Here is a 24,377-nt window from a genome sequence, read left to right as displayed (position 1 = left end):
TTGTGTCTCGTGTTAATTGTATGAGGCATGTGCAACACAGAGAGCTTCCATGGAGGCTTGGAAGGGGCTCAGGCAGGTGAAACACTGTGGTTTATCTTCCCTTCACAGTGAAATGTTTCTGACATTTTTGGGGAAATCCAGGGGTCAAACACCCCATTCTCATCAGGACCTTGCACAAAACACATGCATTTGCTCCCACATGGAGAGAACTGCTCCCCAAGAAGGCAGGTTTGTGTTTTTCAGGAGAAACAAGTTGCCCTCCTTGTTTTATTTATCACATACATAAAATCAGTTTATGTCTATTTGATTTAAACTTAAACTTTCCTTTGAGGTTTATATTGCCTTGTGTTTGTGAAGGAATTTTCAATAACTTCTGATCCTAGTTTAAAATTATTAAAAGCAGCTTTAGGTAATCAATACCTGCACTACAGCAGGAAATCAGACCTATTGGCAACTGTTGTTTTATGTTTACTAGTTTGAACTCTGGCCTCTGAAAATTCATGCTGGAGTTTCTCTGAAGCTTTTCTGGTATTAAATACCTTCCCTGGGAGATTTGCTTACTCCTGCACCCTTGTTGTTGACTCAGCCTGACTTTTCTGTCTAAAAGAAACCTTCAATAGTCTGTCAGTTTAACAACTATGAACAATGGTTTTCTGGGCCTAGAAGGTAAAAATACAGGTTTCTACACAGTTTTTCAAGTGCTTTGGTTTTGGTATTACAAACATTTTTTTGAACTGTGTTGGGAATTTGGGTTTGAGGAGGCATAGCAGGAATGTGGAGAGAGAGAGGGAGAGACACCCCTATAGGTGTAGGGAGCTATAGATACATAGATGTATGGAAGATGGTAGGGACAGATTGCAAATAATTTAATCTGTGATTATGAAAATTACAAGTAATTGCATTTCTGTAGAGTTAGTCCCTTGCACAGTCTGGATCCTAGAGGAACCTGGCCTTAGAGGATTCAGATGAATTTTCTTCGTACAGAGTCTTACAATCAGGAATGCACTTGGCTTTTGCTTTCAGAGATGGAAATGACAGTTTTCCTCTTTATTTCAGGATACCTTTGATCTGTCATATGTGGGAAGAACGCTAAGAGAGCCATCTAAAAATGGGTGTTAAAACATTCACTCATAACTCCCCTGCTCACAGTCAGGAGATGCTGGGGAAGCTGAACATGCTCCGGAACGACGGCCACTTCTGCGACATCACCATCCGCGTCCAGGACAAGATCTTCAGGGCGCACAAGGTGGTTCTGGCAGCCTGCAGCGACTTCTTCCGCTCCAAACTCGTTGGGCAAGCAGAGGATGAGAGCAAGAGCGTGTTGGACCTGCACCACGTGACGGTGACGGGCTTCATCCCCCTGCTGGAGTACGCGTACACGGCCACGCTGTCCATCAACACCGAGAACATCATCGACGTGCTGGCCGCCGCCAGCTACATGCAGATGTTCAGCGTGGCCAGCACCTGCTCGGAATTCATGAAATCCAGCATTTTATGGAACACACCCAACAGCCAGCAGGAGAAGGTGCTGGATGCAGGACAGGAGAGCGGTGCAAACTGCAATTTCACCTCCCGGGACGGCAGCCTGTCTCCGGTGTCCTCCGAGTGCAGCGTGGTGGAAAGAACCATCCCCGTTTGCCGGGAGTCTCGGAGGAAGCGCAAAAGCTACATCGTCATGTCTCCTGAGAGCCCCCTCAAGTGTAACACACAAACCAGCTCCCCCCAAGTGCTCAATCCTTCCACTTCCTACCCAGAGTCCAGAAATCAGCCCGTGGACTCGTCATTAGCTTTTCCCTGGACTTTTCCTTTTGGAATTGATCGAAGACTTCAGTCAGAAAAGGTGAAGCAGGCGGAGAACTCTAGGACTTTGGAAATGCCTGGGCCCTCGGAGTCCAGCAGGAGGATGGCAGATTATGTGACTTGTGAGAGCACCAAGGGCAGCTCTCCCCTGGTGATCGAGGAGGACGTGCGAGTCAAGGTGGAGAGGCTGAGTGACGAGGAGGTTCACGAGGAGGTGTCACAGCCCGTGAGCGCATCCCAGAGCTCCCTGAGCGACCAGCAGACGGTCCCAGGGAGTGAGCAAGTGCAGGAGGATCTCCTGATCAGCCCTCAGTCTTCATCTATAGGTATGGCCATTTCTGCAGGTACACATCCCACCTGGCACCTGAGCACTGGGGATTTCATTGGAGGAAATCTGCCTTGTGGGTGTTCATGCTTTACTTTTTGAAACTTCCCTTTTTCCCCTGATTTTTGAAATATTGCACATAAACTTGGAGTTCTTTAAATAACTTTGCAGAAGGCAACCCTTAGTCTTTATCTATAGGTATGGCCATTTCTGCAGTTACATATCCCACCTGAGCACTGGGGATTTCATTGGAGGAAATCTGCCTTGTGGATGTTCATGCTTTACTTTTGTGAAACTCCCTTTTTTTCCCTGATTTTTGAAATATTGCACATAAACTTGGAGTTCTTTAAATAACTTTGCAGAAGGCAACCCTTAGTCTTCATCTATAGGTATGGCCATTTCTGCAGGTACACATCCCACCTGGCACCTGAGCACTGGGGATTTCATTGGAGGAATCTGCCTCATGGGTGTTCATGCTTTACTTTTGTGAAACTCCCTTTTTTTCCCTGATTTTTGAAATGTTACACATAAACTTGGAGTTCTTTAAATAACTTTGCAGAAGGCAACCCTTAGTCTTTATTTATAGGTATGGCCATTTCTGCAGTTACATATCCCACCTGAGCACTGGGGATTTCATTGGAGGAAATCTGCCTCATGGGTGTTCATACTTTATTTTGGTGAAACACCATTTTTTCCCCCTCATTTTTGAAATATTACACATAAACTTGGAGTTCTTTAACTAACTTTGCAGAAGGCAGCTGAGAATGGTGAGCCTGTGGTAACCCTCTTTATTCAGCAGAGGTTGATAACTCCTTTTTACCTTTAGTTGCCTGACTGGGGAAACTTAATTCTGCTTTCATTAGTGCCAAAAGGCATGATCTCAGCTGAGCTCCAGCATCAGATTTGAAAAGCCTGTGCCTGCAGCCACAAAGGGTTAGAATAGTGCTTTGCATCAGACATCAAATCTCATATAATCGTGACAGAGAGCCTTTGTAAGAGGATTTGCAAAATAAGTGGTGAAACACTGTCATCTTAATGCCCCAGACAAAAATAAAACCACACAGTCATAATATTGAGAATCTTTCCATTTCTGTGGGATTTGATTCTCAAGTTCCTTCTTCAAATGCTGCTGGTTGCTGAGAAATCTTTTTTCCATGAAAGACAATTTGAAACCAGTTTTGGGATCTTATAGCAGGCTGTTCTTTATTAAGAGCTAATACTTAAAGGTTACTGGAACAATCCCTTTTTTCCTCTGCACAGAATGCATTGAATGGCTTTTAGTAAATCAGAAGATAGAGCTTTTGCAATATTTCTAATTTAATTATCAAAATTTTGCCCAAGTCAGCTATTTTACTCTCAAGTGGCTTGAGCTGTGCTCAGCAGAGTTTGTTTACTGAAAGATTTTTAATAACCCCTGTTCTGTTTGAAGACTGGAAGAATGGCAGATGCACTGCTCTGCTTCATTCAAATAAATGTGTAAGTGAAAGGCTGCCCCCATTAAGGAATTAAATAAACTACAGCACAGTAAGGAGTTGTAGCCTTGTAGTCTGCATTGTTTGTTTGCTTTGGTCAGTGCAACACTGCAACATCCCTGGAGAAAGTGAGATCAGGCTGACCCTCCAGAACTGCAACACACATTCAGTGCCAAACTATTCATAAAAAGAAATGAAATCTATCCCATCTATGCCATCCTGTGCTGTTGGATTGTTCTCCAGTTTGTATAGCTCACATGTTGATATTTTAGATTGTAATGCTTTTTCCAAATGAAAATGTTTTCTTTATTGGAGACAAGGATGTTTACCTTTGCTGAGGAACAGACTTCATGTCCTCTAGTTTAAATCTTTAAATGTAGTTTGGCAAAATATTGCACAAATTAAAAACTAAAAGAAACTTTTTGTTTGCTGGGGAGTCACCAGGAAAAGAGGTCCTTGTTCAAAAGCAGGTTGTGTTTGATTCAGTTTTAACTCATTGCAGTCAGAAGGGAAAGACTTTGCCAGGACCATGTGATAAGAGATGCAAATTATTTCATCAAAGTAATTATATCATCACAGACAAAATAGAACAAGAAGCAGTAATGATTAGAGAATGTTAAAAATAGCATATCAAGTGATATATATCATAAATATATAAATGAATATCACACCAAGGCAGCTTAAAGAACAAACTGGCTGTAAACTCCAGGCCCCAGATGAGTAATTTTGTGTGCATGGGTTAGAGAATCTCAGGCTTTAGTGATTATAATTTTTAAACTTAAATATCTGTCTTTGCTGTTAGTACAGCATGTCCTGCCTTAAAACAGCTGCAGAGAGAAGAAAAATGTGCCAGGGCAAAATCTTTAAAGTACAAATCTGCTCTTTGTCTTTGAATATGTTTGAATTAATATTTAGTGGTTTTGGCATAATAACCATCCTCAGAATGGTTTTTATTCATGTTTTGCTATAAAGGGAAACAGTGTTCTTGCTTTTTAGCCCAGTTATGATACTGCACACTTTGTAGCTAGAAAGCACTTTTTACCTCCCAAAAATGCATTACTTTATGCAGTAATGTAAGAATAGGAAATGGAGGCAGCAAGATATGTTAAAGTACAGCTTTTTCTCCCCTGAACATATTTTCCACATATAACTGCATATATTTATCTCAGTGTTTTATAGTGCATCTACAAAAGCATTCTTGCCTCTCTCTGATATTGCAAAAGAAGATACTCTCATAACTCATAACTCATTAGCACTTTTGGCATTTGAGAGGTGAAGGCATGAAATGAAACCTAAGAGCAGTTGGGCTTATTTTTCAGTGGACTGTCGCTGAAGTATTTCATGAGAAAGAAGGATAAATCAAAGTGGGATTCACTTTTGTGCTTTATAGATTGCTTAGCTGATGAATTTCCCAAGTATAGTTTGTCACCTCTTAACAAAATCAAAAATTTTTATTTTACTAATTGTGAAGCTGCCAGAGATGCAATTTTCCTCTTGTCACTGGCCCCATAACATGGCATCACACTAAGACAAGAATCCCTCACTTCAGGAAAGATCTCTCATTCTTTTTGACAGAATATGCACATTTTCTGCCTCACCTTTCCCATCTTTGTGCCTTCCCTTTGGTTTTCCATTTTCTCTGACACTTGCCAGCATACACCTAATTCTACTTGATTTTCTTGGTGAGCTTTAGAGTCCCCAAATTCAGGTTGCTCCTCTCTGATAAAGCAGAATTATTTCACCCCAGCAGCAAGAGCAGCTCATTGCACTGTCCTGCACTTTGCTTGTCCTCAAGGTGGAAGTGCAGGGAGGGAAATCTCCTTCCCCACCTCATATCCCATGGATTCAGTGGGGCCATCCAGGGCTGCTTGACCAAACTCTGGTGCTGATGACAGATGAGCAGCAGCCCCATCAGTGAATGAAGGTGTGGGTTTGTTTTAGTGCTGCATTTCCTTGGATTCTGTTCCCCAAGCCCCTTGAGCTACATTTGCCCCAGTGCTGGTGAACTGAGCAGAGCTCTGGAGTGGTTTTGTTTGTACATTTCTCTAACAAACAGCTGTTTTGTCTTTTTTGTGTTGCATTTCTGATTTCCCAGAGGGCTCTTCCTGTCTCAGCTGCTTATCAATAAATGAAGATAATAAATTATCAGTTAATATATTTATGGAAGATTTGGACCACAAAAGTCATTTAGTGTGGCAGGTTTGAACTCCTTATTGCTCAGGAAGACCTGAAAAATTGACAAAATAGTCCCTTTAGGTGAATGTAACATTCCTGCTTTTCAGTGCTAGTACTGGATGTGTTTTGAAAACTGGCTGTATTTAACATTTCCATTTTCTAGGTGGACCAAATATGTGCCCTTGTTGAATTGTCAATTTACTGGGTAATCTGTGCAGAGAGAAGCTGCTTTGGAACAAGTTGCTTCTGGGTGTTGTAAATGACTTTCCCAAGGCACTTTTATTATCTTATCACCCAGCTATCAGTGTCTATCAGAGATTTGGGAAAGCAAGCTTGATGTGTATTTACCTGCCCCCCCAACCCTTTTTGAACAGTTCTTTGCATTAAATTGCCCTTTTTTCTTTGCCTAGGCTCAATAGATGAGGGGGTTACAGAGGGACTGCCCACACTCCAGAGCACATCTGGCACCAACGCTCATGCAGACGATGATGATCGGTATGTACCAACCCGGGTGCAAAGTGTTCTGCTCCAAGTGGCTGCTGTAATTTACCTCCCCAGCCTTAATCCCACAGTGTTTAGCTGTTCCTACATCAACTTCTGGGTGTTGATCAAAGTACAATCAGTGCCTGGAGGGGCAGATGCTTTAGAAGAACATAGGTGATGAAAGTCACAATCTGCTTACTCATTGCTTTTTGTTTCCTGTTTATTTCCAGGCAGCACTGGTGAAGAAAGATAGTCCTGTTCTTGCTGTTTCTTCATCATTGCTCTATATCAATAAATTTTAATTAAACCTCTATGTGAAACATGCATACTAAAGCAACCAACTGAAAACAAGGCCTAGCCCTGACTTCAACAAACCACACTAGTGCAAGGCACAGGAGAAGCAGAGCAGCCTTAAATCTCTTCCCTCAAACTTTCTGCCTGTAGTTCTTACCAAGATGCTGTGTGGCACTTGCTGTAAATATTTAGCAGGCTTTTGCTGTGCTGAGCTGAGTGATTTATTAAGGGAATCCCTTATAAGGGAAGGTTGGCAGAGAAAACCAAACTGAACTGGGTCTGTTTGGTCAAAGAGGCATCATGGTTCTGTTAGAGCCAAGGGGGGTACCCACCATGGCACACAGGGCTGCTCTCAGCTCCTCTGACTTCCAGTTCTGAGCTCTCCCCTCTCTCAGCACATTTTTCCAAACTGGGGTTTGTAAGACAAGTGGGTCTGAGGGAGAAGTGTGAACCTTTGGAAGTTGTTGCAGAAATTGTGTCAAGAGAAGCTCCCTATAGGGATAGTAACCAAAAGCTGCATTTTCATAGCTCATAAAATCTTTCCTGTCATTTCCATCTCAAATCTGTCCCACTTCCCTTAAAAAGGGCAAAGAACTGCTTAGATAAGACTTTTTTGGGTGACATGGAAGATTTTATCTATCTGCTAACAAACCTGAGTATAAAAATAACACCCAGCACTTAAGGGTTGAATTAATAGTAGGAGCACATGTTGCACTTGAACTAATCCAGGCTTTGAAACCTGTAATTCTGAAGTCAAGTGGCACACATATTTTCAGCAGTGGATTATTTCAGAACTTTCCTATAAAACTGCAGAGCTTCAGCACAAATTGTGTAGAAAATTCAAAAGATAGAAAATTCTTTACACACTGAAAATTCCCACTAAAAGATCTCCTACATGCAGAGGAAAGAATATTTACCTTAGTTTATGCTCCAGTTTGAAAATAATTAGTCTCAGAGTGACAGAAGTATCAGGAAAATGAACTTGAATTTGCACCTTGTTTCAATAGCTACAAGTGAACTGAGAGTCATGGGGATTTCAGACTCCAGAACTACCAGGTGATTTATTTTATAAATTTAAATGAAAGTGTCAAGAATGTTCTGATTCCAAGAACCAGTTGAATGTTTAAAATGGTGCTTCCAAGACCTGAGCAGGGGTTTGTATTTGTCTTGTCAGTGCTTTCAAATACACTGGGACAGCTCTTCAAGCATGACTTGAATTCCCATTTCAAGCATGGGATGGACACAGCAGCCAATAAATATGGATTGTTGTTCCCTGTGCAGCAATTTGGGCACACAGTTTTGGGTGCATAAGAATTCTGAATAAAGTAAAACATGTTTCTCTAGCTGAATCAGAAAAAAACAATCAATACATTGTACAGATGGAGAAAATTCCCTTCCCAAACTGTTTGAATGTTTCATGCACCCTTAACTCCATATTGTACATTTCTTTACCACTAGGAATTCTCAAAATGTCAAAATCGGTTGTGTGTGCCCAGTGCAAATTAATATTGAGAAATGTATATTGTAATAAGCATTTATTATATTAATAAATGTAATATCTTACATTTCTATTTCTGAAACAAAGCAAAAGACCAGTCCCTCTAAAGGCCTCTCAATATTACACCCCTGTCACTGTGGAAGAATCATAAACATTTCAAAAACTAAGATGTCTTCTCTCTTGAGTTTCTGTCTTAAATAATTAACATCATTAATTTGGCCTCCTGCATAATCAGTGTTTCATAAACAGTAGGTCACATGTAATTGTTGTCAGCTTAATAGGCACACAGGAGTCTGTTAAGTATTAAAATGACTGCTCCAGTGAAGTCTCATCTATTCTTTCTCTGCTATTTCACATTTGGATTGTTACACACTTCTAATCTTGCCTGCTTTAACAGTTGGTCTCTGTATCAGTTTGTGGCTACACTTAAAAAGGAGTTGCTCAGTTATAAAAGTTATAAAAGGTCTCTCTGATCCAATAGAATGAGAACCTCCACTTCTCTAAAATAATAATTATTTACAAATAATGAACATTTCCAGGTTCACTGGCATTTTGACATTCATGTTTGTCAGAGTTTAGTTCTGCATAGTTAAATATGTAAATAATCTCAGGGTGAAAAGAAGAAAAAGTGCAAGTAGGATATTTCAGTGACAACATTTGAAGCCTCTCTCTCTATGTAGCTGGTACAGAAGCTCTTGGAGATGTCAGACAAATCTCAGCTGTTAAATGCCATCTTGATCACAAATTGCAAGTCTTGAAAAATTAGGTAAATGTGGGGGGAAAAGAAGCAGGGGAGAAAAATCTAATAATGTTTCAAATATAATCTCTTCATGGTGCTAAGTTATGTCACCAAATAGGCATTTCACCCTGCTGGCAGTGTGAGCATGGGAAAAGACAAGCCAGGCACTGATAGCTGGGGAGCCTCTGGTTCCCACTGGATCTGCTTTAATCAGCCCTCCTCACCATGAAAGACAGATGAAATAAAACCCAGGCTTTCATTTCAATTTCTTCTATGGAGTTGTGCCCATAGCACTTCTCCAGTGGAGGAGGTGGCACCAGCACAGGCTTGGAGGGTGAGTGAGCCCAGGAGAGCTGGGAACAAAAGGAGAGCTCTGGCTCCTGAGCTGGAAACAAAAGGAGAGCTCTGCTGCCCTACTTTGGGTGTCTCCTGAGAAAGCTCCAGCAGCACAACGTGCCTGTGCCTCCTCACAGTCCCCTAACACAGCAGTGAGGGAGGCAGCACCTAAGGAACTTGTCAGAAGATGAAATTCTTTGTTGTCACAAAACCCAAATGTTATTCTTATATGAGCACACTACATGTATAAAAAAGGAAGTGGAGTGCCAGGCTTGGTCAGGAATTTGGTTAGAAAAATCAGAACCTATGTTTAAAATGCTCTCACTTATTTCAAAAAGCCTCAGTTGATGTTTTTTAGACCCCAGAATGGCAAAGAGCTCCATTCTGCCAGGCCCAGGACAGAGCTAGTGACTTTGCTCTTGCAAATATTCCCTTTATCACAGATCAACAAGTCTGTCACATCTCTTGTTTTCCACAGCTCTGGGACCCTACTGTGTATAAAAAGTCAAGGACAAGAAAATTTCTTCTTTAGTGCAAATCTTCTTCCAGTGCCATGTGAGGTCAGAAACCCTTAGGGTTTTACAGACTGAGTGATACTAAACTCTACAGCAAACCCTTTAATCTTGTGTGTATCAAGAACACCTGGTGCTCTCTCTCCAGAAAAACTTTACAACTGGAACTTTGGCTGCTGAGAATTCTGTCCTCACAGTTGCAGTGCCATCCTTTTCCAGAGTAAAGACAGTTTAAGTGTTGATTTTAAAGAGATGATCCTAGTTCTTGCCCTCCTGTGCTGAACTTGTGAATTTTTGTATGATGCCTAGGAAAAATGTATTTGTGCCAAGTGCATGTTTCATTTGTGTGAGTGTTAGAAACCCCCAAATCCAGCATAACCCTGAAGGCAGCCCTCTGGGCCTGAGGGGGAAGCAGAGCAGCAGAAGGATTTCCTCAGTTAGGAAAACTTTCTGACTGTGAGGAGACACCATTGCATCTTTTCTCAGGACTTTTCAGACGTTTCAGTTTAGTAAAGCTGAAGTTGCAATGTGCTGGCCATGGAATGAACAGTCAGGGTTAGAGCAGTTCCCTGCTGCCAGTGATGGCTGATCTTTCAGCAGGCTGGCAGCAGCTGAAATGGCAATTTCACCAAAAATACAGACCTTAGTGCTCAGGGAAGGGAACCCCCAGGTAAGTCCAAACCCTGTTTGTACCAGCAGATTTGTTCCTGTTTCACTGTGCCCTTTAGCAAGTTCCTTGCCAGAGGACTTGGATTAGAGCACTGTAGTTCCCTTAAACAGTTTGCAGCTGGAGGCTATGGAGGAGCAATTAGTCAGTTTTAAATAAATTACTTTGAAAGTTAAATTGTTCCTCATTGCAGTTCATGTGCTGTTCTTTAAACACAGCACTGGAGCTCTTTGAATCAGACAAGGAGCAAGTATTGCTTCATTAGATTAATATTTTAAACTTAGAAATACGCAGTTGTAGATGCTAGTATTTGTTGATGGAGCTTGGATTAAGATGAAAAATTAATTGGCTTTAATTTCATTTGTAAATATCACTGAAGCTGCAAAATACTCCTTTGCTTTTCATTTGCTCAGCTCTATAAACTCTTCCTCAGGGACTGTTTAGTGATTGCAAGTCATCGATGTGCTGGAGAAAATGCTCACGCCTGGAAAATAACATTCAGTTCAGTTTGCAGTTGTGCTCAGACCCAAAGAAACAGAACTCTGAGCTTATTCCCTGGGTGTGCTCTGATGTGCAGAGTCAGTGACTGTAAGATTTCAGGTGCAGATCAGACACATTGCTACAGACCCAGAGATTTCCAGAATAAATGAGATTTCAGCAGAACTGTGATGTGCCAATCTCTTCCTCCTCACACAAAAGCCCTCAAGGTTCAGATTTTTGCAGAGGAGGCTTCTTGGCTGGTTTTGTAAATAAAGTGCCTTTTTTCTTTGTAGTCTGGAGAACGTTCAGTATCCCTACCAACTCTACATTGCTCCTTCCACCAGCAGCACAGAGAGGCCCAGCCCCAACGGTCCCGACAGACCCTTCCAGTGTCCCACGTGTGGGGTGCGCTTCACCCGCATCCAGAACCTGAAACAACACATGCTCATCCACTCAGGTGAGAAACAGCCCTGCTCCCCCAATTCCTGACTCTCAGCCTTGTAATAATGCAGCTTTTCCACTCACCTGCCAAGTGCTTCAGAGTTGATTTCAGGAAGATTGGGTAGAGGTTGTGGTTGAATGCTTGTTGTGATCCCTGCAGTCTGACTGATAGTTGTGCTCGTGGATAATCAGCATTTGTGTGGACTGAAAAAAACCTGATTGCCTGCAACTCATCAGGATGAGTAATTTTCCTGAAAAATATCTGAGATGAAATAAAGTATACTTGGTCCTTTTATTGCACTAAAGAAGTAGATTGAAATTCTTCCTCTGCCATATTGCAATTCTCTGCTGTGTTTCAGAGGAGACTTGCAGCCATAAGAAAATAGTATCTGTGTCCTTGCATTGAAGGAGGTTGTATGCCTTTGGATTTCAGACTTTTGGGAAGGATTGCAGGACAACTGAATTGGTTTCATTATCAATTTAGCTCCTGCAGGTAGCACAGGCAGCCAAAGGTTTATGGGAATGCCTCCTCTGGGCCTGGGTCCCCAAATTCATTTTGATTTCTAACCCAGCATGAACTCCCCAATGTCTTTGCCATTGGTGTTTTCAAGACTTGTCAGCATTATGTGGCAATAACATTGACATTTGGGGCAATAAAGGGAATATTGAAAGGTTATTGCACTTGGCCACTAAGTCTCATGGTTTAGCATCTCCTGGTTTGAGTCTGACTCTTGCCTGCACACAGAAGCTGAACCATTCTGGGACAGAGCAGCCACAACTGACAAGGTGTAATTTTTCCCTGTCAACAATTATTTGTCAAATCCTTTCAAGCAAAATAGCCAGATATGTGTTTAATACTTGAAAAAGCAAATTCTGTGGGTGCAAAATGATCCCAAGCCTGTTGTTAAAATCTGACAGCAAAGCATCTCTGGTCTGCCTGTCAACTGACAACCCCTGGGTAAAGTTGGGAGAGCTTTGAATAGCTGGTTTAGAATAATTAACATGCAAAAGAACTCTCAAAGCTTGTAAATGTTGAAAGTGTTTTCATGTGAGTAAAATGGCTAAAGAGATTTCCCTCAAACTACCAGAGGAAATGGGTGCCCTTGGACAGTAGGAAAGCATGAAAAGTTTGAGCTCCACCAGACCATATTCCAGTTTATTAACTTGTTTTCACATGCTTAACAGGGCATTTCAGTGTAACCTTAACTACAGCTTTCTCTGTCTAAAAGCCCTCAATTAAAAGTTCACCTCCTGCTTTGAAAGTAAGAGAAGCAGAGTGAAAGACTGGGGGAATTAACAGCCAGGGCTGATGCACATTCAGCCTTTTGAGAAAATCTTTTTTATTCCTTGACAACCCTATTATGAATAGAGCTCCATATTCCAGATTCTTAACCTCATGTTTGGATTTTCCCACTTTCTGCAGTTCACACTTTTTATTAAATCCTAAGGTTTTGGTGACTCAGACTTTTATCTTGTAATAGTTCTGTTTGTATGATTACACACTCAGCCACTGCAACATATTGCAGAGCTCGCATGTTTTAGGGTAAGAAATGAAAAATTAACTAGGAGCTGAATTTCTAGAATTAATACAAGAAAAAAAAATCTGAATTAATACAAGAAAAAAATGAGAGGCATGAAGCTCAGCTGTCTTAGAGAGCTGTCTGTCATGCAAAGCTGCCGAAAATTCTGTGCAGCAAGGTTCCCACGCAATATAAAGGCTCCTACTGCCCCTTTTATCACCATTCCTGCTGCATTACAGGGGCGTCCCTGTGCACAGTCCCCTTGCCAGAACACTTCTCTGAGGCCAAAGGCAGCCAGAAAAAAACATTGCAATTAAGGGCAGGCTGATAATTGCATTGTTGGGAACCAGTCTGGCACAAGAATGTGCCGAGATCAAAGGAGTTCAAAGGCACAGGAGATGGCTGCAGCATCAGGGCCTTGTGCCTGTGCCTGGGTGTTGCTGGTCAGGAGCTCTGTAGAAATCACAAATGGGACAGGACTGTTGAGGAACGTGCTCTGAGCTGTTTTATTTTTTAGCATCAGTCTCATTACATGGTTATGACAATGGGAAGATGCTATCAGCTCTAATCACAGTTCTGCTGTCTCTAAAGCCTGCCTTTTGCAGCTTTCCCAAAAGCCTCTGATTTTATAAATTCCCACACCTGGGGATCTTCAATCCACAGGGGCTTGAAATCGCTTAAACCGTGGGGAAGGAGCCTTGGGACAGGTCACAGCCATGAGTGTTGGGAAGGATGAGAGTTTGACAAGAAAGTCTCACAGGTATCTGTGCTTGGCAGAAAGATTTTTAAATGTAGAGTCTGAAGAAGGAATAGAGTTGGAAGCCAGTTTTGATATAGAAGAAAAGAATTGCTGAGCCAGTCTCACTGGATAACCAAGGAGGCAAAGGGTGTGTTAGTTAGAAGGGGTTTGTATGGCTTAGAGCAAAGGATAAACCCACCCCAAACAAGAAGATGTTTATATCAAAGCAGAAAGAGAGCACAGGCAAACAAGGCAGCAAATGTTGCAAGTAGAAAAAAGGTCTCAGAATTTTCCACTGCAAGAAAACTGAAAAACAACTTCTAGCTTAAACTGTAATGTACTGACTTTGAGTGATTGGAGAACAGTAACATGAATATGGTAATTACAGTAGTTATGATAGGCTATAGATAATAGTTAAGGTATAGATTGGTTCTACTGTATTGAGATGCTCAGCAAAGAAAAGTATAGAATGCATTGTAACCAAAAGAAAAGTCTATAATGCAGTGTAACCAAAACCAAAGGGCTCCAGGCCTGCCTGCAGCTGGAGCACACAGCTGTAGGCACAGCTCTGTCACCCACACTCTGGACTGCTGTAACCTCTTGGATGGAATAAACTGCATTTTGGATACAATGAACTGCATTTTGGATACAATAAACTGCATTTTGTATACAATAAACTGCATTTTGGATACAATGAACTGCATTTTGGATACAATAAACTGCATTTTGTATACAATAAACTGGATTTTGGTACAATAACCTGCATTTTGGAGAGCCCCTGGAGTCCCACATCTCTCATTTCAGCTCTTACAGTGGCACCCAACGTCAGGCACCATTAGTAAGAGCCTGAATGAGGGATGCAGGGCTCCAGGCCTGCCTGCAGCTGGAGCTCACAGCTGTAGGCACAGCTCTGTCACCCACACCCTGGGCTGCTGTAACGTCCTGGATGGCATAAACTGGATTTTGTATACAATAAGCTGTATTTTGGATACAATAAACTGCATCTTGGATATAATAAACTGCATTCTGGAGAGCCCCTGGAGTCCTGCATCCCTCATTTCGGCTCTTACACCTGAGATTTCCTGGAGGTTGTCCCGAGGGAGTGCAGCTCTGCTCTAATTGTTTCTGCCTTTTTAAAGTTAACAGCAAATCTCTTTTTCAAGCAGAGCTTTGCTGTGAGCACCTAGAGCTGCTGTCTGTGGGGAGGATTGTGCCCTGTGTTCCACGGGTGAACGTGTCTGTGCTCTCTCCCACAGGCATTAAACCCTTTCAGTGTGACCGCTGTGGGAAAAAGTTCACCCGAGCTTACTCGCTCAAGATGCATCGCCTGAAGCACGAAGGTAAACGCTGTTTCCGGTGCCAGATATGTAGTGCCACTTTCACTTCCTTCGGGGAATATAAACACCACATGCGGGTTTCCCGGCACATTATCCGCAAGCCTCGGATTTACGAGTGCAAAACATGCGGCGCCATGTTCACCAACTCTGGAAATTTAATCGTTCACCTGAGGAGCTTGAACCATGAAGCGTCAGAGCTAGCAAACTACTTCCAGAGCAGGTGAGGTGCACAGCAAAAACCTAACAGGGAAACTTGCTTTTTTCTTTTTTTTTCTCTTTTTTTTCTTTTTTTTTTTTTATCCTTAGATCATCATTTCCTGCTTTCAGGGCAGCCTGCTGTGCCTCTCATCAGGTTGCCAGCTAATTGCAGTCAGATTGATTCCTGCTCCACTCTCTGTTGTATCTGATCTGTCTTACAGCATGGGAGCTATATAGGAGGCTACTGAAGAATCCAGCGATATGCAGAGGCTGGTTCTGGGTTACTTAATTTCTCTTTTCAGTAGTACCTATGGCCAGGCCAATGGTGTGAAGCCACAGTGTTCTGTCCTACAGTATCTGTGATTTGATATTGGTTTGCTTTTCAAAATCTTGTACTTAGTCTGTTCACTTTCAGAGGGCACAGACCTCCTACTTCATTTTAAGTGGTTGCTTAACACTGTGGAAAGATTGCATGACTCCAGACCTTCTCCTTTCTCATTTTCTAGATAACATTACTAAATGATTAGACTCATAGTTTTGGAAATAGTGAGGGCCACTTGGACATTTTTTATCAGGCCAGAAAAGACTTGGCATATCTCACAAATGCACTGCTAAAGACTATTAAAAGAGTTCTGAGGTGTCAGACGAGCACTGTGTTCTCTCATTGATATAAAAGTAATTGTTGGAATTTGAGAAAATATAAAAGTTGGATGAGAGAAATTGAAGACAGGAAGATCTTCCAGCTCTTAAATCTTAGAGAGAGTGCAGCTTGGTGTGTGTAATCATCTGCCTTCAGCAATGCAAAAAATGCAATGTTCTGAATGTTACAGCATCACAATCCCACCCCTCCTGATTTCCAGACATTATTCTTCTTCCCATAAAAAACATTTGAGTATTTTGTTCTATTTGATTAACTCAGAAGTGACGTAGGACGAAAAAGATTGAAAAACAAAGCAGGAAAGCCAGTTGCTGTTTCAGCAGAATATTGTTTAAAAGTACAAGTGCTTCATATCTGTGGGCTTACACAGTTCTTGTTCTTGGCTCTTGTGCAACAGTCTGCAGGGTGATGCCCTGGTTGTGGTAAGCACTGCATTGTTGTCAGCAAATTAAAGTCATATTAAAAGGTGTGATTTTAGTTGCCTGTAGCCCTTCCTTCAGTCTGATTTGACAAACATGAGGTTTAGCAGAGCTGGCTGTGAGCTTGGGTTGGAGCAGTGAATGCTTCTGTCATTTAAGGATTTCTTTTGACTGAGGCATTGCCAGGTGAACCGAAGCATACAAATGTGCATATATATGGTACATGTATATACTTGTCTCGAGACAAACTTCATGTCTGGTGCTGAAAACTTGCAAAGAAATTTATTTCCATTATGTCCTCATGCTCTGAAAGTACAACTGGAGCTTTTGGTAGGTTTTCTTTGGATCCACTCAGGCCTCAGCTGTTAAGAGTGCATAGCACAAGAGTTGTTCAGGAAGGATTAAAAGGGGAAGGAGATGCAATTCCATACTTTTCTCAGGAGTGTGATACATGTCAGGATCATCCCCCCACTGCAGCTGGCAGCTCCCTCTGCCTTCAGCTGCCTCACCTGTGCCCCTGGTTCTACCCTGCCCACTCAGAGGGAAGTCCTGCTGCTGCTCTGGGGGATGCTGTTCCTCAGACATGGAAAGGGCCACGTTTTGCCAGTGCTGAACTCATTTTTGTTTCTATTTTTAAAGCCTGAGTGCTCCCTTTTTTTCAATGAGGTTTTCAGTGCCAAATGTGTTCCAGACATTAACTTTCATTCTCATCAAGGTGATACAATCTAATCATAAGAAGTTGCTGTGTAGGAAATACGGATGTGAAATAGATGCCACTGAATAAATTCTGTGTGTGTGGAAATGAGAACCGGGTTATGGTGCTTAGTGGAGTATGTCAGTGCCATGATCTTGGCCAATGTGAAATGAGTACATTTGTTCTCTGTCAATGTAGTTTGTGTGATGGAGCTGATACCATGGTGTGAGAAATGACATTTCTCTTCTGTCCTTTACCCCTCTTCCAGTGACTTCCTAGTACCGGACTACTTAAACCAGGAACAAGAGGAGACCCTCGGGCAGTATGAGCTAGGGGAGCATGGCTTTGAAAGCAACTCTTCTGTCCAAATGCCTGTCATTTCACAGGTGTCATCTACTCAGAATTGTGAAAGCACTTTCCCCTTGGGGTCTCTGGGTGGGTTGGCAGAGAAGGAAGAAGATGTGCCAGAGCAGCCAAAGACTAACACCACTGCTGAGGCAGCCGCGGGTGACCCTCCCAAACCGGAGCTGTCATCTATTACTATCGAATAATTCATGGTTTGGTTTCATTTTTGTTCTTTGGAAAGTGCCTGTGTTTGGTCCTGTACATTTTAATTTAATTTTTTTAAATGAAAAGTGGGGAGATTTTCCCCTTTTTACTTTGTAAGCTACGCTTTAAACTGAAAACTGCAACAGATGTTACATTATTTTTCATGACTGAATGATCACTTCTGTGAAAATATTTAAGACTGATTGCACAAAAAAGATCTTGTCAGAACATCATGGAAGCTGTGATACACTTCTAAAGAAGAACAACTGATTCAGATCACTTTAACTATTCCTTCTTCCACAGTTAGAGCAGCTCATTAAGTTTCTCTTGCTTCTGCAGGCCCTCTGGTTAAGGGAAAGAAATCAGAGGAAACCTTTTTCAAATGATAAACAAAAGGATGCATTGGAAACCATGATTGAACAGTTTTGACTAGTTTTGAGTGGATGCTTTAATCTTCTGCATAAAGAAGTGACACTTCCTATATGTGCCTGCTGTTTTTCAAAGCCCTTACTGTGCCCTGTGCTTGGAAATGGTGAGCGGTTTTGAAAGGAACAGTCACACACTTCTTCAAAACACACCATCCCTGTCCAGCCCAGATGAATGCCAGGTACTCCTACTTCTTCTGTTCCAGTCCTTTTAGAAACTGCTTGATCAAATAGCCTAAACAGATCAGCCCAGCTGAGGCTAGGCATGGAAAGTCTAAAGGTGCACCAGGAATTGGGAATGATGGAGAAGTGTTCAGCCATGCAAGCCTGACAAATATCTCCTGACTGTACCTGTCTGTAGATGGGGAGCCACAAAGGGAAATGAAGGTTTTCCCAAACTGAAATTCTTAAACCATGGCCAGATTATTTGCAGTTCTGATCATTGCCCCCTCACATACACACTGTGTTTTTACTAATCTGAGATTTAGCTAGAGGGAGTTTACAGATTGGAAAAAATAAACTCTTTTGTGCATTATTGCACTTTTTTTTGTTTACACATATGTATGTATAGTTTCAGAGATTTTTACTAGCCTGTTTTGGATAAAACAAGCAATTTATTCTCTCTAAGGACAACTTTCTAACCAACAGGGGGCTGTTTACAAAAAGCCTATAGAGCAATGATGAATTGTTCCTGTTTCAAAACACTTTAAATCCTTGCCAACTCGGTTTATTAAAGGCCATTACTCCAGCTACACACACAGCTCAAGCAAGCAATAAACTGAAATATTTGCAATTTCATTTTTCCATATTTAGAAAAAGCTACGAATGGAGGGTGTGGGATTTTCAGAGCAGCGAGTCTTGTTTGGTCGAGGCTGTTTGGGCTCAAGTACTGCTTTGAAACCTAAATTAGGAAGTACATTAGGAGATTTGTGATTTTTCTTACAGCTTCTGAAGTTAACTCAGTGTTTGATGCCAAATGCCCATGGCCTACAGATGATGTGCTGAGTGAGTAGGTAGTGCTTGATCTCAGTATTCCAAAGGCATGATACACTCCCTTAGTTTTGAGTCTTGTTTTTTTTGTTAATTGCTATTTTCTGTTCTTTTCCGGATTTGTTTTATGCAAACATGAGGAGGAAATGAAACCAGTAGAGAAAGGTTGCTCCTGAAGAAACAGAAGACACAAAAGTCGTATTATATTGCACATCAATTTGTATTCAGGCAGCCTAGGCAGCTCTGATACTCTCTGAGACTGAGTTCTTTCTATTAATAGCCAGCTTTTGTAAGGAAAAAAGTTTATTGACCTTTGGAAAGTGTTTAAAGGGTTTCAATGACCTCAACAATTTTTCTCTTTTTAGGTTAAACCCACATATTTTAGCTAAATAGAGTGAAAACAGTTGGGATTTAAGTACTTTCCGGGTTGCTGGAATGAGGTTTCTCCACCAGATCCGAAGGGTGTTTTAGAAACATGCTGCAAAGAACTTCTGTGCTGCAATTCAGTCTTGATGATATCTACCTTTGTGAGGCTTCTTAAAAGGGCTTGAAGGAGAAATGCTTTTTCTGGGCTGCTGTACTGTGAAATAGCCCAGTGCCTGCTGATGAGCTGAATTTAAGAGACCATTTCTCTTGCACTTGGGATTTCTCTGAGAAGCCAGTGAGACAAGACAATGCCTTTTGCTGAGCTTTATTCTGACCTAGAGGGCTACAACACTGAGCTCAAACCCAGCGTTTTCTCTTTTTCCTGACATGTTCCACAGGTAAATGAGAGTCCTTTGTGAGTCATGTTCTGAACAGTGCTTCACTCAAACCACATTTCCTGACTGCAGAGATGTAATAATCAAAGGTGGTCAGGTATGAGCTGGAGGACATAATCTGATCATTAAAATCTGATCATTTTCATCCCTGAAGTATTTTGCTAAAGAGTTCATTGGTGAGAAGGTACAAACACACCACACACATACCTGGATATTGGATTTTTAAGACTTAAAATTTTGAGTCAGAAGGCAAATTGCTTCAGAATACCAAAGAGAAAGGGGAAAGTTACAAAGACTTTATAGCTCTGATCTGTTCTTCCTTGAAAAGACATAAGGATCATTAACACCGAGGTACAAGGCAAGGCCTGGGGTTCATTTTTCATTGCACTGTGTGTTACACATTATCTTTTCAGCCTCCTAATCTCTGGGTAACATCTTAATTTAGTTCTCACTTTTCAATCTGGTTCAACTGGAGAGAGTTCTTGGAGGATTTGGTTTGGTTGGTTTAGGGTTGGGTTTACTTGTTAATTTTCCTGTCTGCAATTGTTTCTTGTTAATATCTCTTTTCTCCATAGAAATGAATACGGTTTAAATGCAAACACCTTTTTATTCCTCCTCTCTAAAACTTGTTGGAAGTGTTCAGTTCTTTGAAATGCTGGTGTTCTTCACAAGAGAGATGTAAAAACACAGGACATCTTAAAACAATTTCTGTTGCTAATGTGCTCGGATTCCAAACAGAGCAAGAGAGATAACTAAAATAGAAAAAACTTGCCTTAAACTACACTTGGGATTAAACCTAAAACATCGATTTCTTTCAGTACATTATCAGAGGGTTTTGAATTCTGGGATGCATTTTCTTATTTCTTCTTAGCTTTTTTTCCCTCCCTCCCTCCCTCCCAAAAAAATCCATTATTAAGTATGCATTTCTGTGTCTGCTAGACAAGGGTCAGGGCTGATGTGGTTCAGCCCTCCTGCTGCAAGCAGAGTGAGCCCAAGTGCTGTTCCCACAGCTGGAGTTCAGTTGTCAGGCTCGCAGAGACCACGGCCAAGTCTCTCATACTGAGAGATCAGTAGACTCGGGTATTGAAAATGGTTCTGGGTTCACATGGATTCTGAGTCTAAAAGATGTGAATTTAAACTTTTTAAAAAAGTAATAGCTGCCAATGCAGTCAGATATATTTTATAAGACTATGATCCCTATATGTCCCCTGTGGGATGGAGTTTTATTGTTTTTAAGCTATGGTTTAAGGTTTTATATGAGGGCTTCAGGCACTTCTTGGTCGCTGGTTCCACCCTGCAGCCCCGGGTTGGGAGGGCTGAGGTGAGTGCTGGTCTCTCTCAGAGACAAACCAGGAAGCATTTTATATGCAAATCCAGCAGGAGCTTTGTGCACCCTGCAGGGATGAGAGAATTCAGATGGAGGAGCACCTGCTGCTCCTACATCCATTGCAACTTCCACACCATCAGAATATGGAAAATAGCTGATTTTCATTCAGGCCGCTCACGTTCCAGTTGTGCTCACAAGGTGAAATCCTGTTTTGGAGGGTTCTCATCTCCAACTGTAGACATAATAAATCCCATAGCATCGTGATGATGGCAGGTAAGAGGGTTCAAGACAGTGCCTCCCCACATCAGAGGTACCTGGTAAATAGAGTGGGTTCCAAGTATTTGAGGAAATGTACCATAAAAGAAACAAATGTGAATTTTTTTAGTGCAACAGTACTTACTGCTCTGGATTTTTGTTCACTCCGTGTTCTAGCACAGTAACTCTGTGTCCCACAGCTCTCAGCTACAAATCTGGTTGCACTAAAAAAAAAAAAGTGGAATCTGGTGCTGCCAGCCCGTGTGGCAACTGTACCTACAGTCTTCCTGAGGGTTGCTGAAGTCCCCAGAAGAGTGATTTTGTTTCACCATTCATTTAGCTGATGCATGCTTTTGATATTCTGACCTGTAACCCTGGCTACACCGAGTCCTTGGACAGCTTCCTTGCTCTGTTCTGCAGTGCCTTCACTCAAGGTGCTGCCCCACGGTGAAACCCCAAAGAGGGAAAAGTGGAAGCTGGAGGGAAAAAAAAATGTGAATTAAATTATTGTTGGGCTTCTTTGTGCATTTTAGTAACAGTGAAACCCCCTTAACTGTGCCAGTCTCCAGTCACCAGCCGTATATCCAGTCATCATCTCATCCACAGTACAGCTTCTCTTGTTGATGCTGGCCACAGCTAGATTACTTGGCATGTTTATTGACCTAACAGAATTGGTTTTGGGTTTTGGTTTTGTTTTTTAATGTATACGATGTTTAAATACACTTCACATTTTATATAATACTATCTGGCTATTAGTATTTTTCAGGAACCATAGTTCTTGGTGGCTATATATATTTTTGTGACTTTTTTTGTAAACTAAGTGCCGTTTCAACGTTACAATCATTTTTAGAGTTATTGTAATCAATGTGAATATCATGTTTTTTCAAATCTGTTCTGAGCCTGTAGTGTTTGCTTTGTGATCATATGTGTAATGTATATATTCTGTATAGTTACATTGTATTGAAATACTAGCTTGTTTGATATAAGAAAAGTATGTATTGGGTACCTTTTTGCTAGCCTGGTTGTTTAATCTTTAAAAAAAAAGTTCCAAAATACAAAAAAAAAAATCTCCAAACTGGTCCCATTATAGGTCAAAATTAAGGGGGGAGAAAAACTAGTTTTGAGTGTCTTTGGATAGAAATATGAAGCTAAGATTTTTCATTAAAATATTAATGTTTTATGGAGTATATATTTGCTTTGTGTGGTTATTTAACTCTGGCACTGTTTGCCTTGCAGTACAACTGAGTAACCTGGACCTTCAGTGAGAAGGTGCAACCCTGCCCCTTGAGCCACATTCTCCTATAGCTTTGCTTATAACCAGTCCCAAAAGAGCTGATGTGAGGAGAACTCGCTGGTGCTGAAGCTGTCACTGGGAGAAAGGACAAAATTAACATTAATAGATGGTTGGAGAAGTTACATGAGTAAAGAGTATTAAGAATAAAGAACACATTTCTGTTTCATTTTCCTTTGTATATTAGATTGCCTTCTGTTCATGTTCTCTTTAGACCCCATTCTGCAAAAGTGCTGGGGCCAGCTTTCCTTGGGGTGATGTTGATGGAAAGCCAAGGGGGAGCCTCATCAAATCAGCCAAAGCAGAAGGTGTTTAAAAGTTCAGCAGGCAGTCATTGTAGTGGCAGCTGTGAGCTTCAGTCATGAAACAGCCCAGAGTGTGGGGCTTAAAATCCATCTCTGCTGTTTCTACAACCCTTGCAATTAAAATCCCTTTCCTCCTGCAGCCCCACCTGTGTGAGTGAGCTGCAATCCTGGATCAACAGATAACTTGGAAAATGACAGGTTGGGAAGTGCTTGGCTGAAGAGCTAACTCTGCCCTCCACCAGCTCAGTACAGGCAGGCTGGGGTGATTTATACACCAGCTGCCAAACTGTGCTCAGTGTCTGACACAGGAGTGAGACACAAAATGGAAAAGCTCTCCCTGGTGCAGAGCAGCTGGAGCCACCATGAACATGGGTAGGGCTGGAGAGTTTCTAAATCCCAAGTTCTCCTTTGACTGAGGACCATGAATAGGGACAGGTGTCTGAACCTGAGCATAACTGGAAGAGGGAGTTCATCTGGTGAGGGCCCTGGACAGATGCAGGGTGACACACAGAGGCTTGGGTCTCCATGAAAGCAGAAATTTTGGTTCTTTGAAGCCAGGTCCCATTTGAAGTCTGCAGTAAATTCTGGCTGACTGTAAAGGCACACACAGCACCCAGAGCTGGCAGAGCACCCCTGGGTGGATGGTGAAGGTGCAAATTCACACACAGCACCCAGAGGTGGGCAGGGCACCCCTGGGTGGATGGTGAAGGTGTAAATTCACACAGCATCCCTGAGGTGGGCAGGGCACCCTGGGTGGATGGTGAAGGAGTAAATTCACACAGCATCCCTGAGCTGAGCAGGGCACCCTTCATGGATGGTGGAGCTGTGAATTCACACACAGCACCCTGAGATGGGCAGGGCACCCCTGGGTGGATGGTGAAGGTGCAAATTCACACACAGCACCCAGAGGTGGGCAGGCACCCCAGAGCTGGGCAGGGCACCCCTGGGTGGATGGCAAGGCCTGGGCTGGTGACTGGAGCAGGATTTTCCAAAGCACCACCACATGTTTTGTGTGAAACATCTCTTAGGTGCCCTTAACAAAGCAAGTGCACATTATTGAAGCTTTTTGTGTGGCTTCCTTGGAGCATTCAGCATTTCATTCCTGACAGTAATGAAGGATTATTTCTTTTGCTTAGAGGAGAGTGTCTGAGCTAAGCCCAAACTCAGCTACTGAGAATGTGGCAGAGCAGGGACAAGAGTTCTCCCAGGGCTGATTGCACCATTCCTACCCAGTGATATCCCCAGGAAAATGAAGCTGCTGAGAGAAACCTGGCTTGGGTTATGCATGAATACGGTTTAAATGCAAACACCTTTTTATTTCTCCTCTCTAACTTGTTGGAAGTGTTCAGTTCTTTGAAATGCTGGTGTACTTCACAAGAGAGATGTAAAAACATGGGACATCTTAAAACAATTTCTGTTGCTAATGTGCTCGGATTCCAAACAGAGCAAGAGAGATAACTAAAATTAAAAAAAAACTTGCCTTAAACTACACTCGGGATTAAACCTAAAACATCAATTTCTTTCAGTACATTATCAGAGGGTTTTGAATTCTGGGATGCATTTTCTTATTTCTTCTTAGCTTTCCACAAGCTGCGTCTCCAGAGGAGTGAGGTAACATCACCCCTGTGAGAGCTGAGGTTGCTGTGAGAGCCTGAGCATGCAGAGCAGGGGAGGTGTGTCCATGGCA

General features: G+C 42.0%; 1 protein-coding gene across 3 annotated transcripts; it reads left to right on the top strand.

Annotated features, from left to right (window-relative positions):
- The first annotated feature begins 1,056 nt into the window (after positions 1-1,056).
- ZBTB44 (zinc finger and BTB domain containing 44) lies at positions 1,057-22,281 on the top strand. 3 transcript variants are annotated; one of them, XM_036397414.2, is made up of 5 exons: positions 1,057-2,126; positions 6,183-6,267; positions 11,126-11,238; positions 14,738-15,038; positions 17,056-22,281. In XM_036397414.2, exons 1-5 carry the CDS (start codon positions 1,109-1,111, stop codon positions 17,336-17,338), a joined length of 1,800 nt encoding a protein of 599 aa, XP_036253307.1. In that variant the 5' UTR covers positions 1,057-1,108; the 3' UTR covers positions 17,339-22,281. The 3 variants fall into 3 exon arrangements, with proteins under 3 accessions (XP_036253307.1, XP_036253306.1, XP_036253308.1); XM_036397413.2 differs by having other exon boundaries at positions 11,075-11,238; XM_036397415.2 differs by having other exon boundaries at positions 11,075-11,238; positions 14,738-14,821; positions 17,056-17,147.
- The last annotated feature ends 2,096 nt before the right edge of the window (positions 22,282-24,377 follow it).

The sequence above is a fragment of the Molothrus ater genome, chromosome 22 (assembly GCF_012460135.2).
Source record: "Molothrus ater isolate BHLD 08-10-18 breed brown headed cowbird chromosome 22, BPBGC_Mater_1.1, whole genome shotgun sequence".
Classification (NCBI taxonomy): Eukaryota; Metazoa; Chordata; class Aves; order Passeriformes; family Icteridae; genus Molothrus; species Molothrus ater.
The sequence above is the reverse complement of the archived record's forward strand: the minus strand, read 5'-3'. Positions and strand labels throughout refer to the sequence as shown.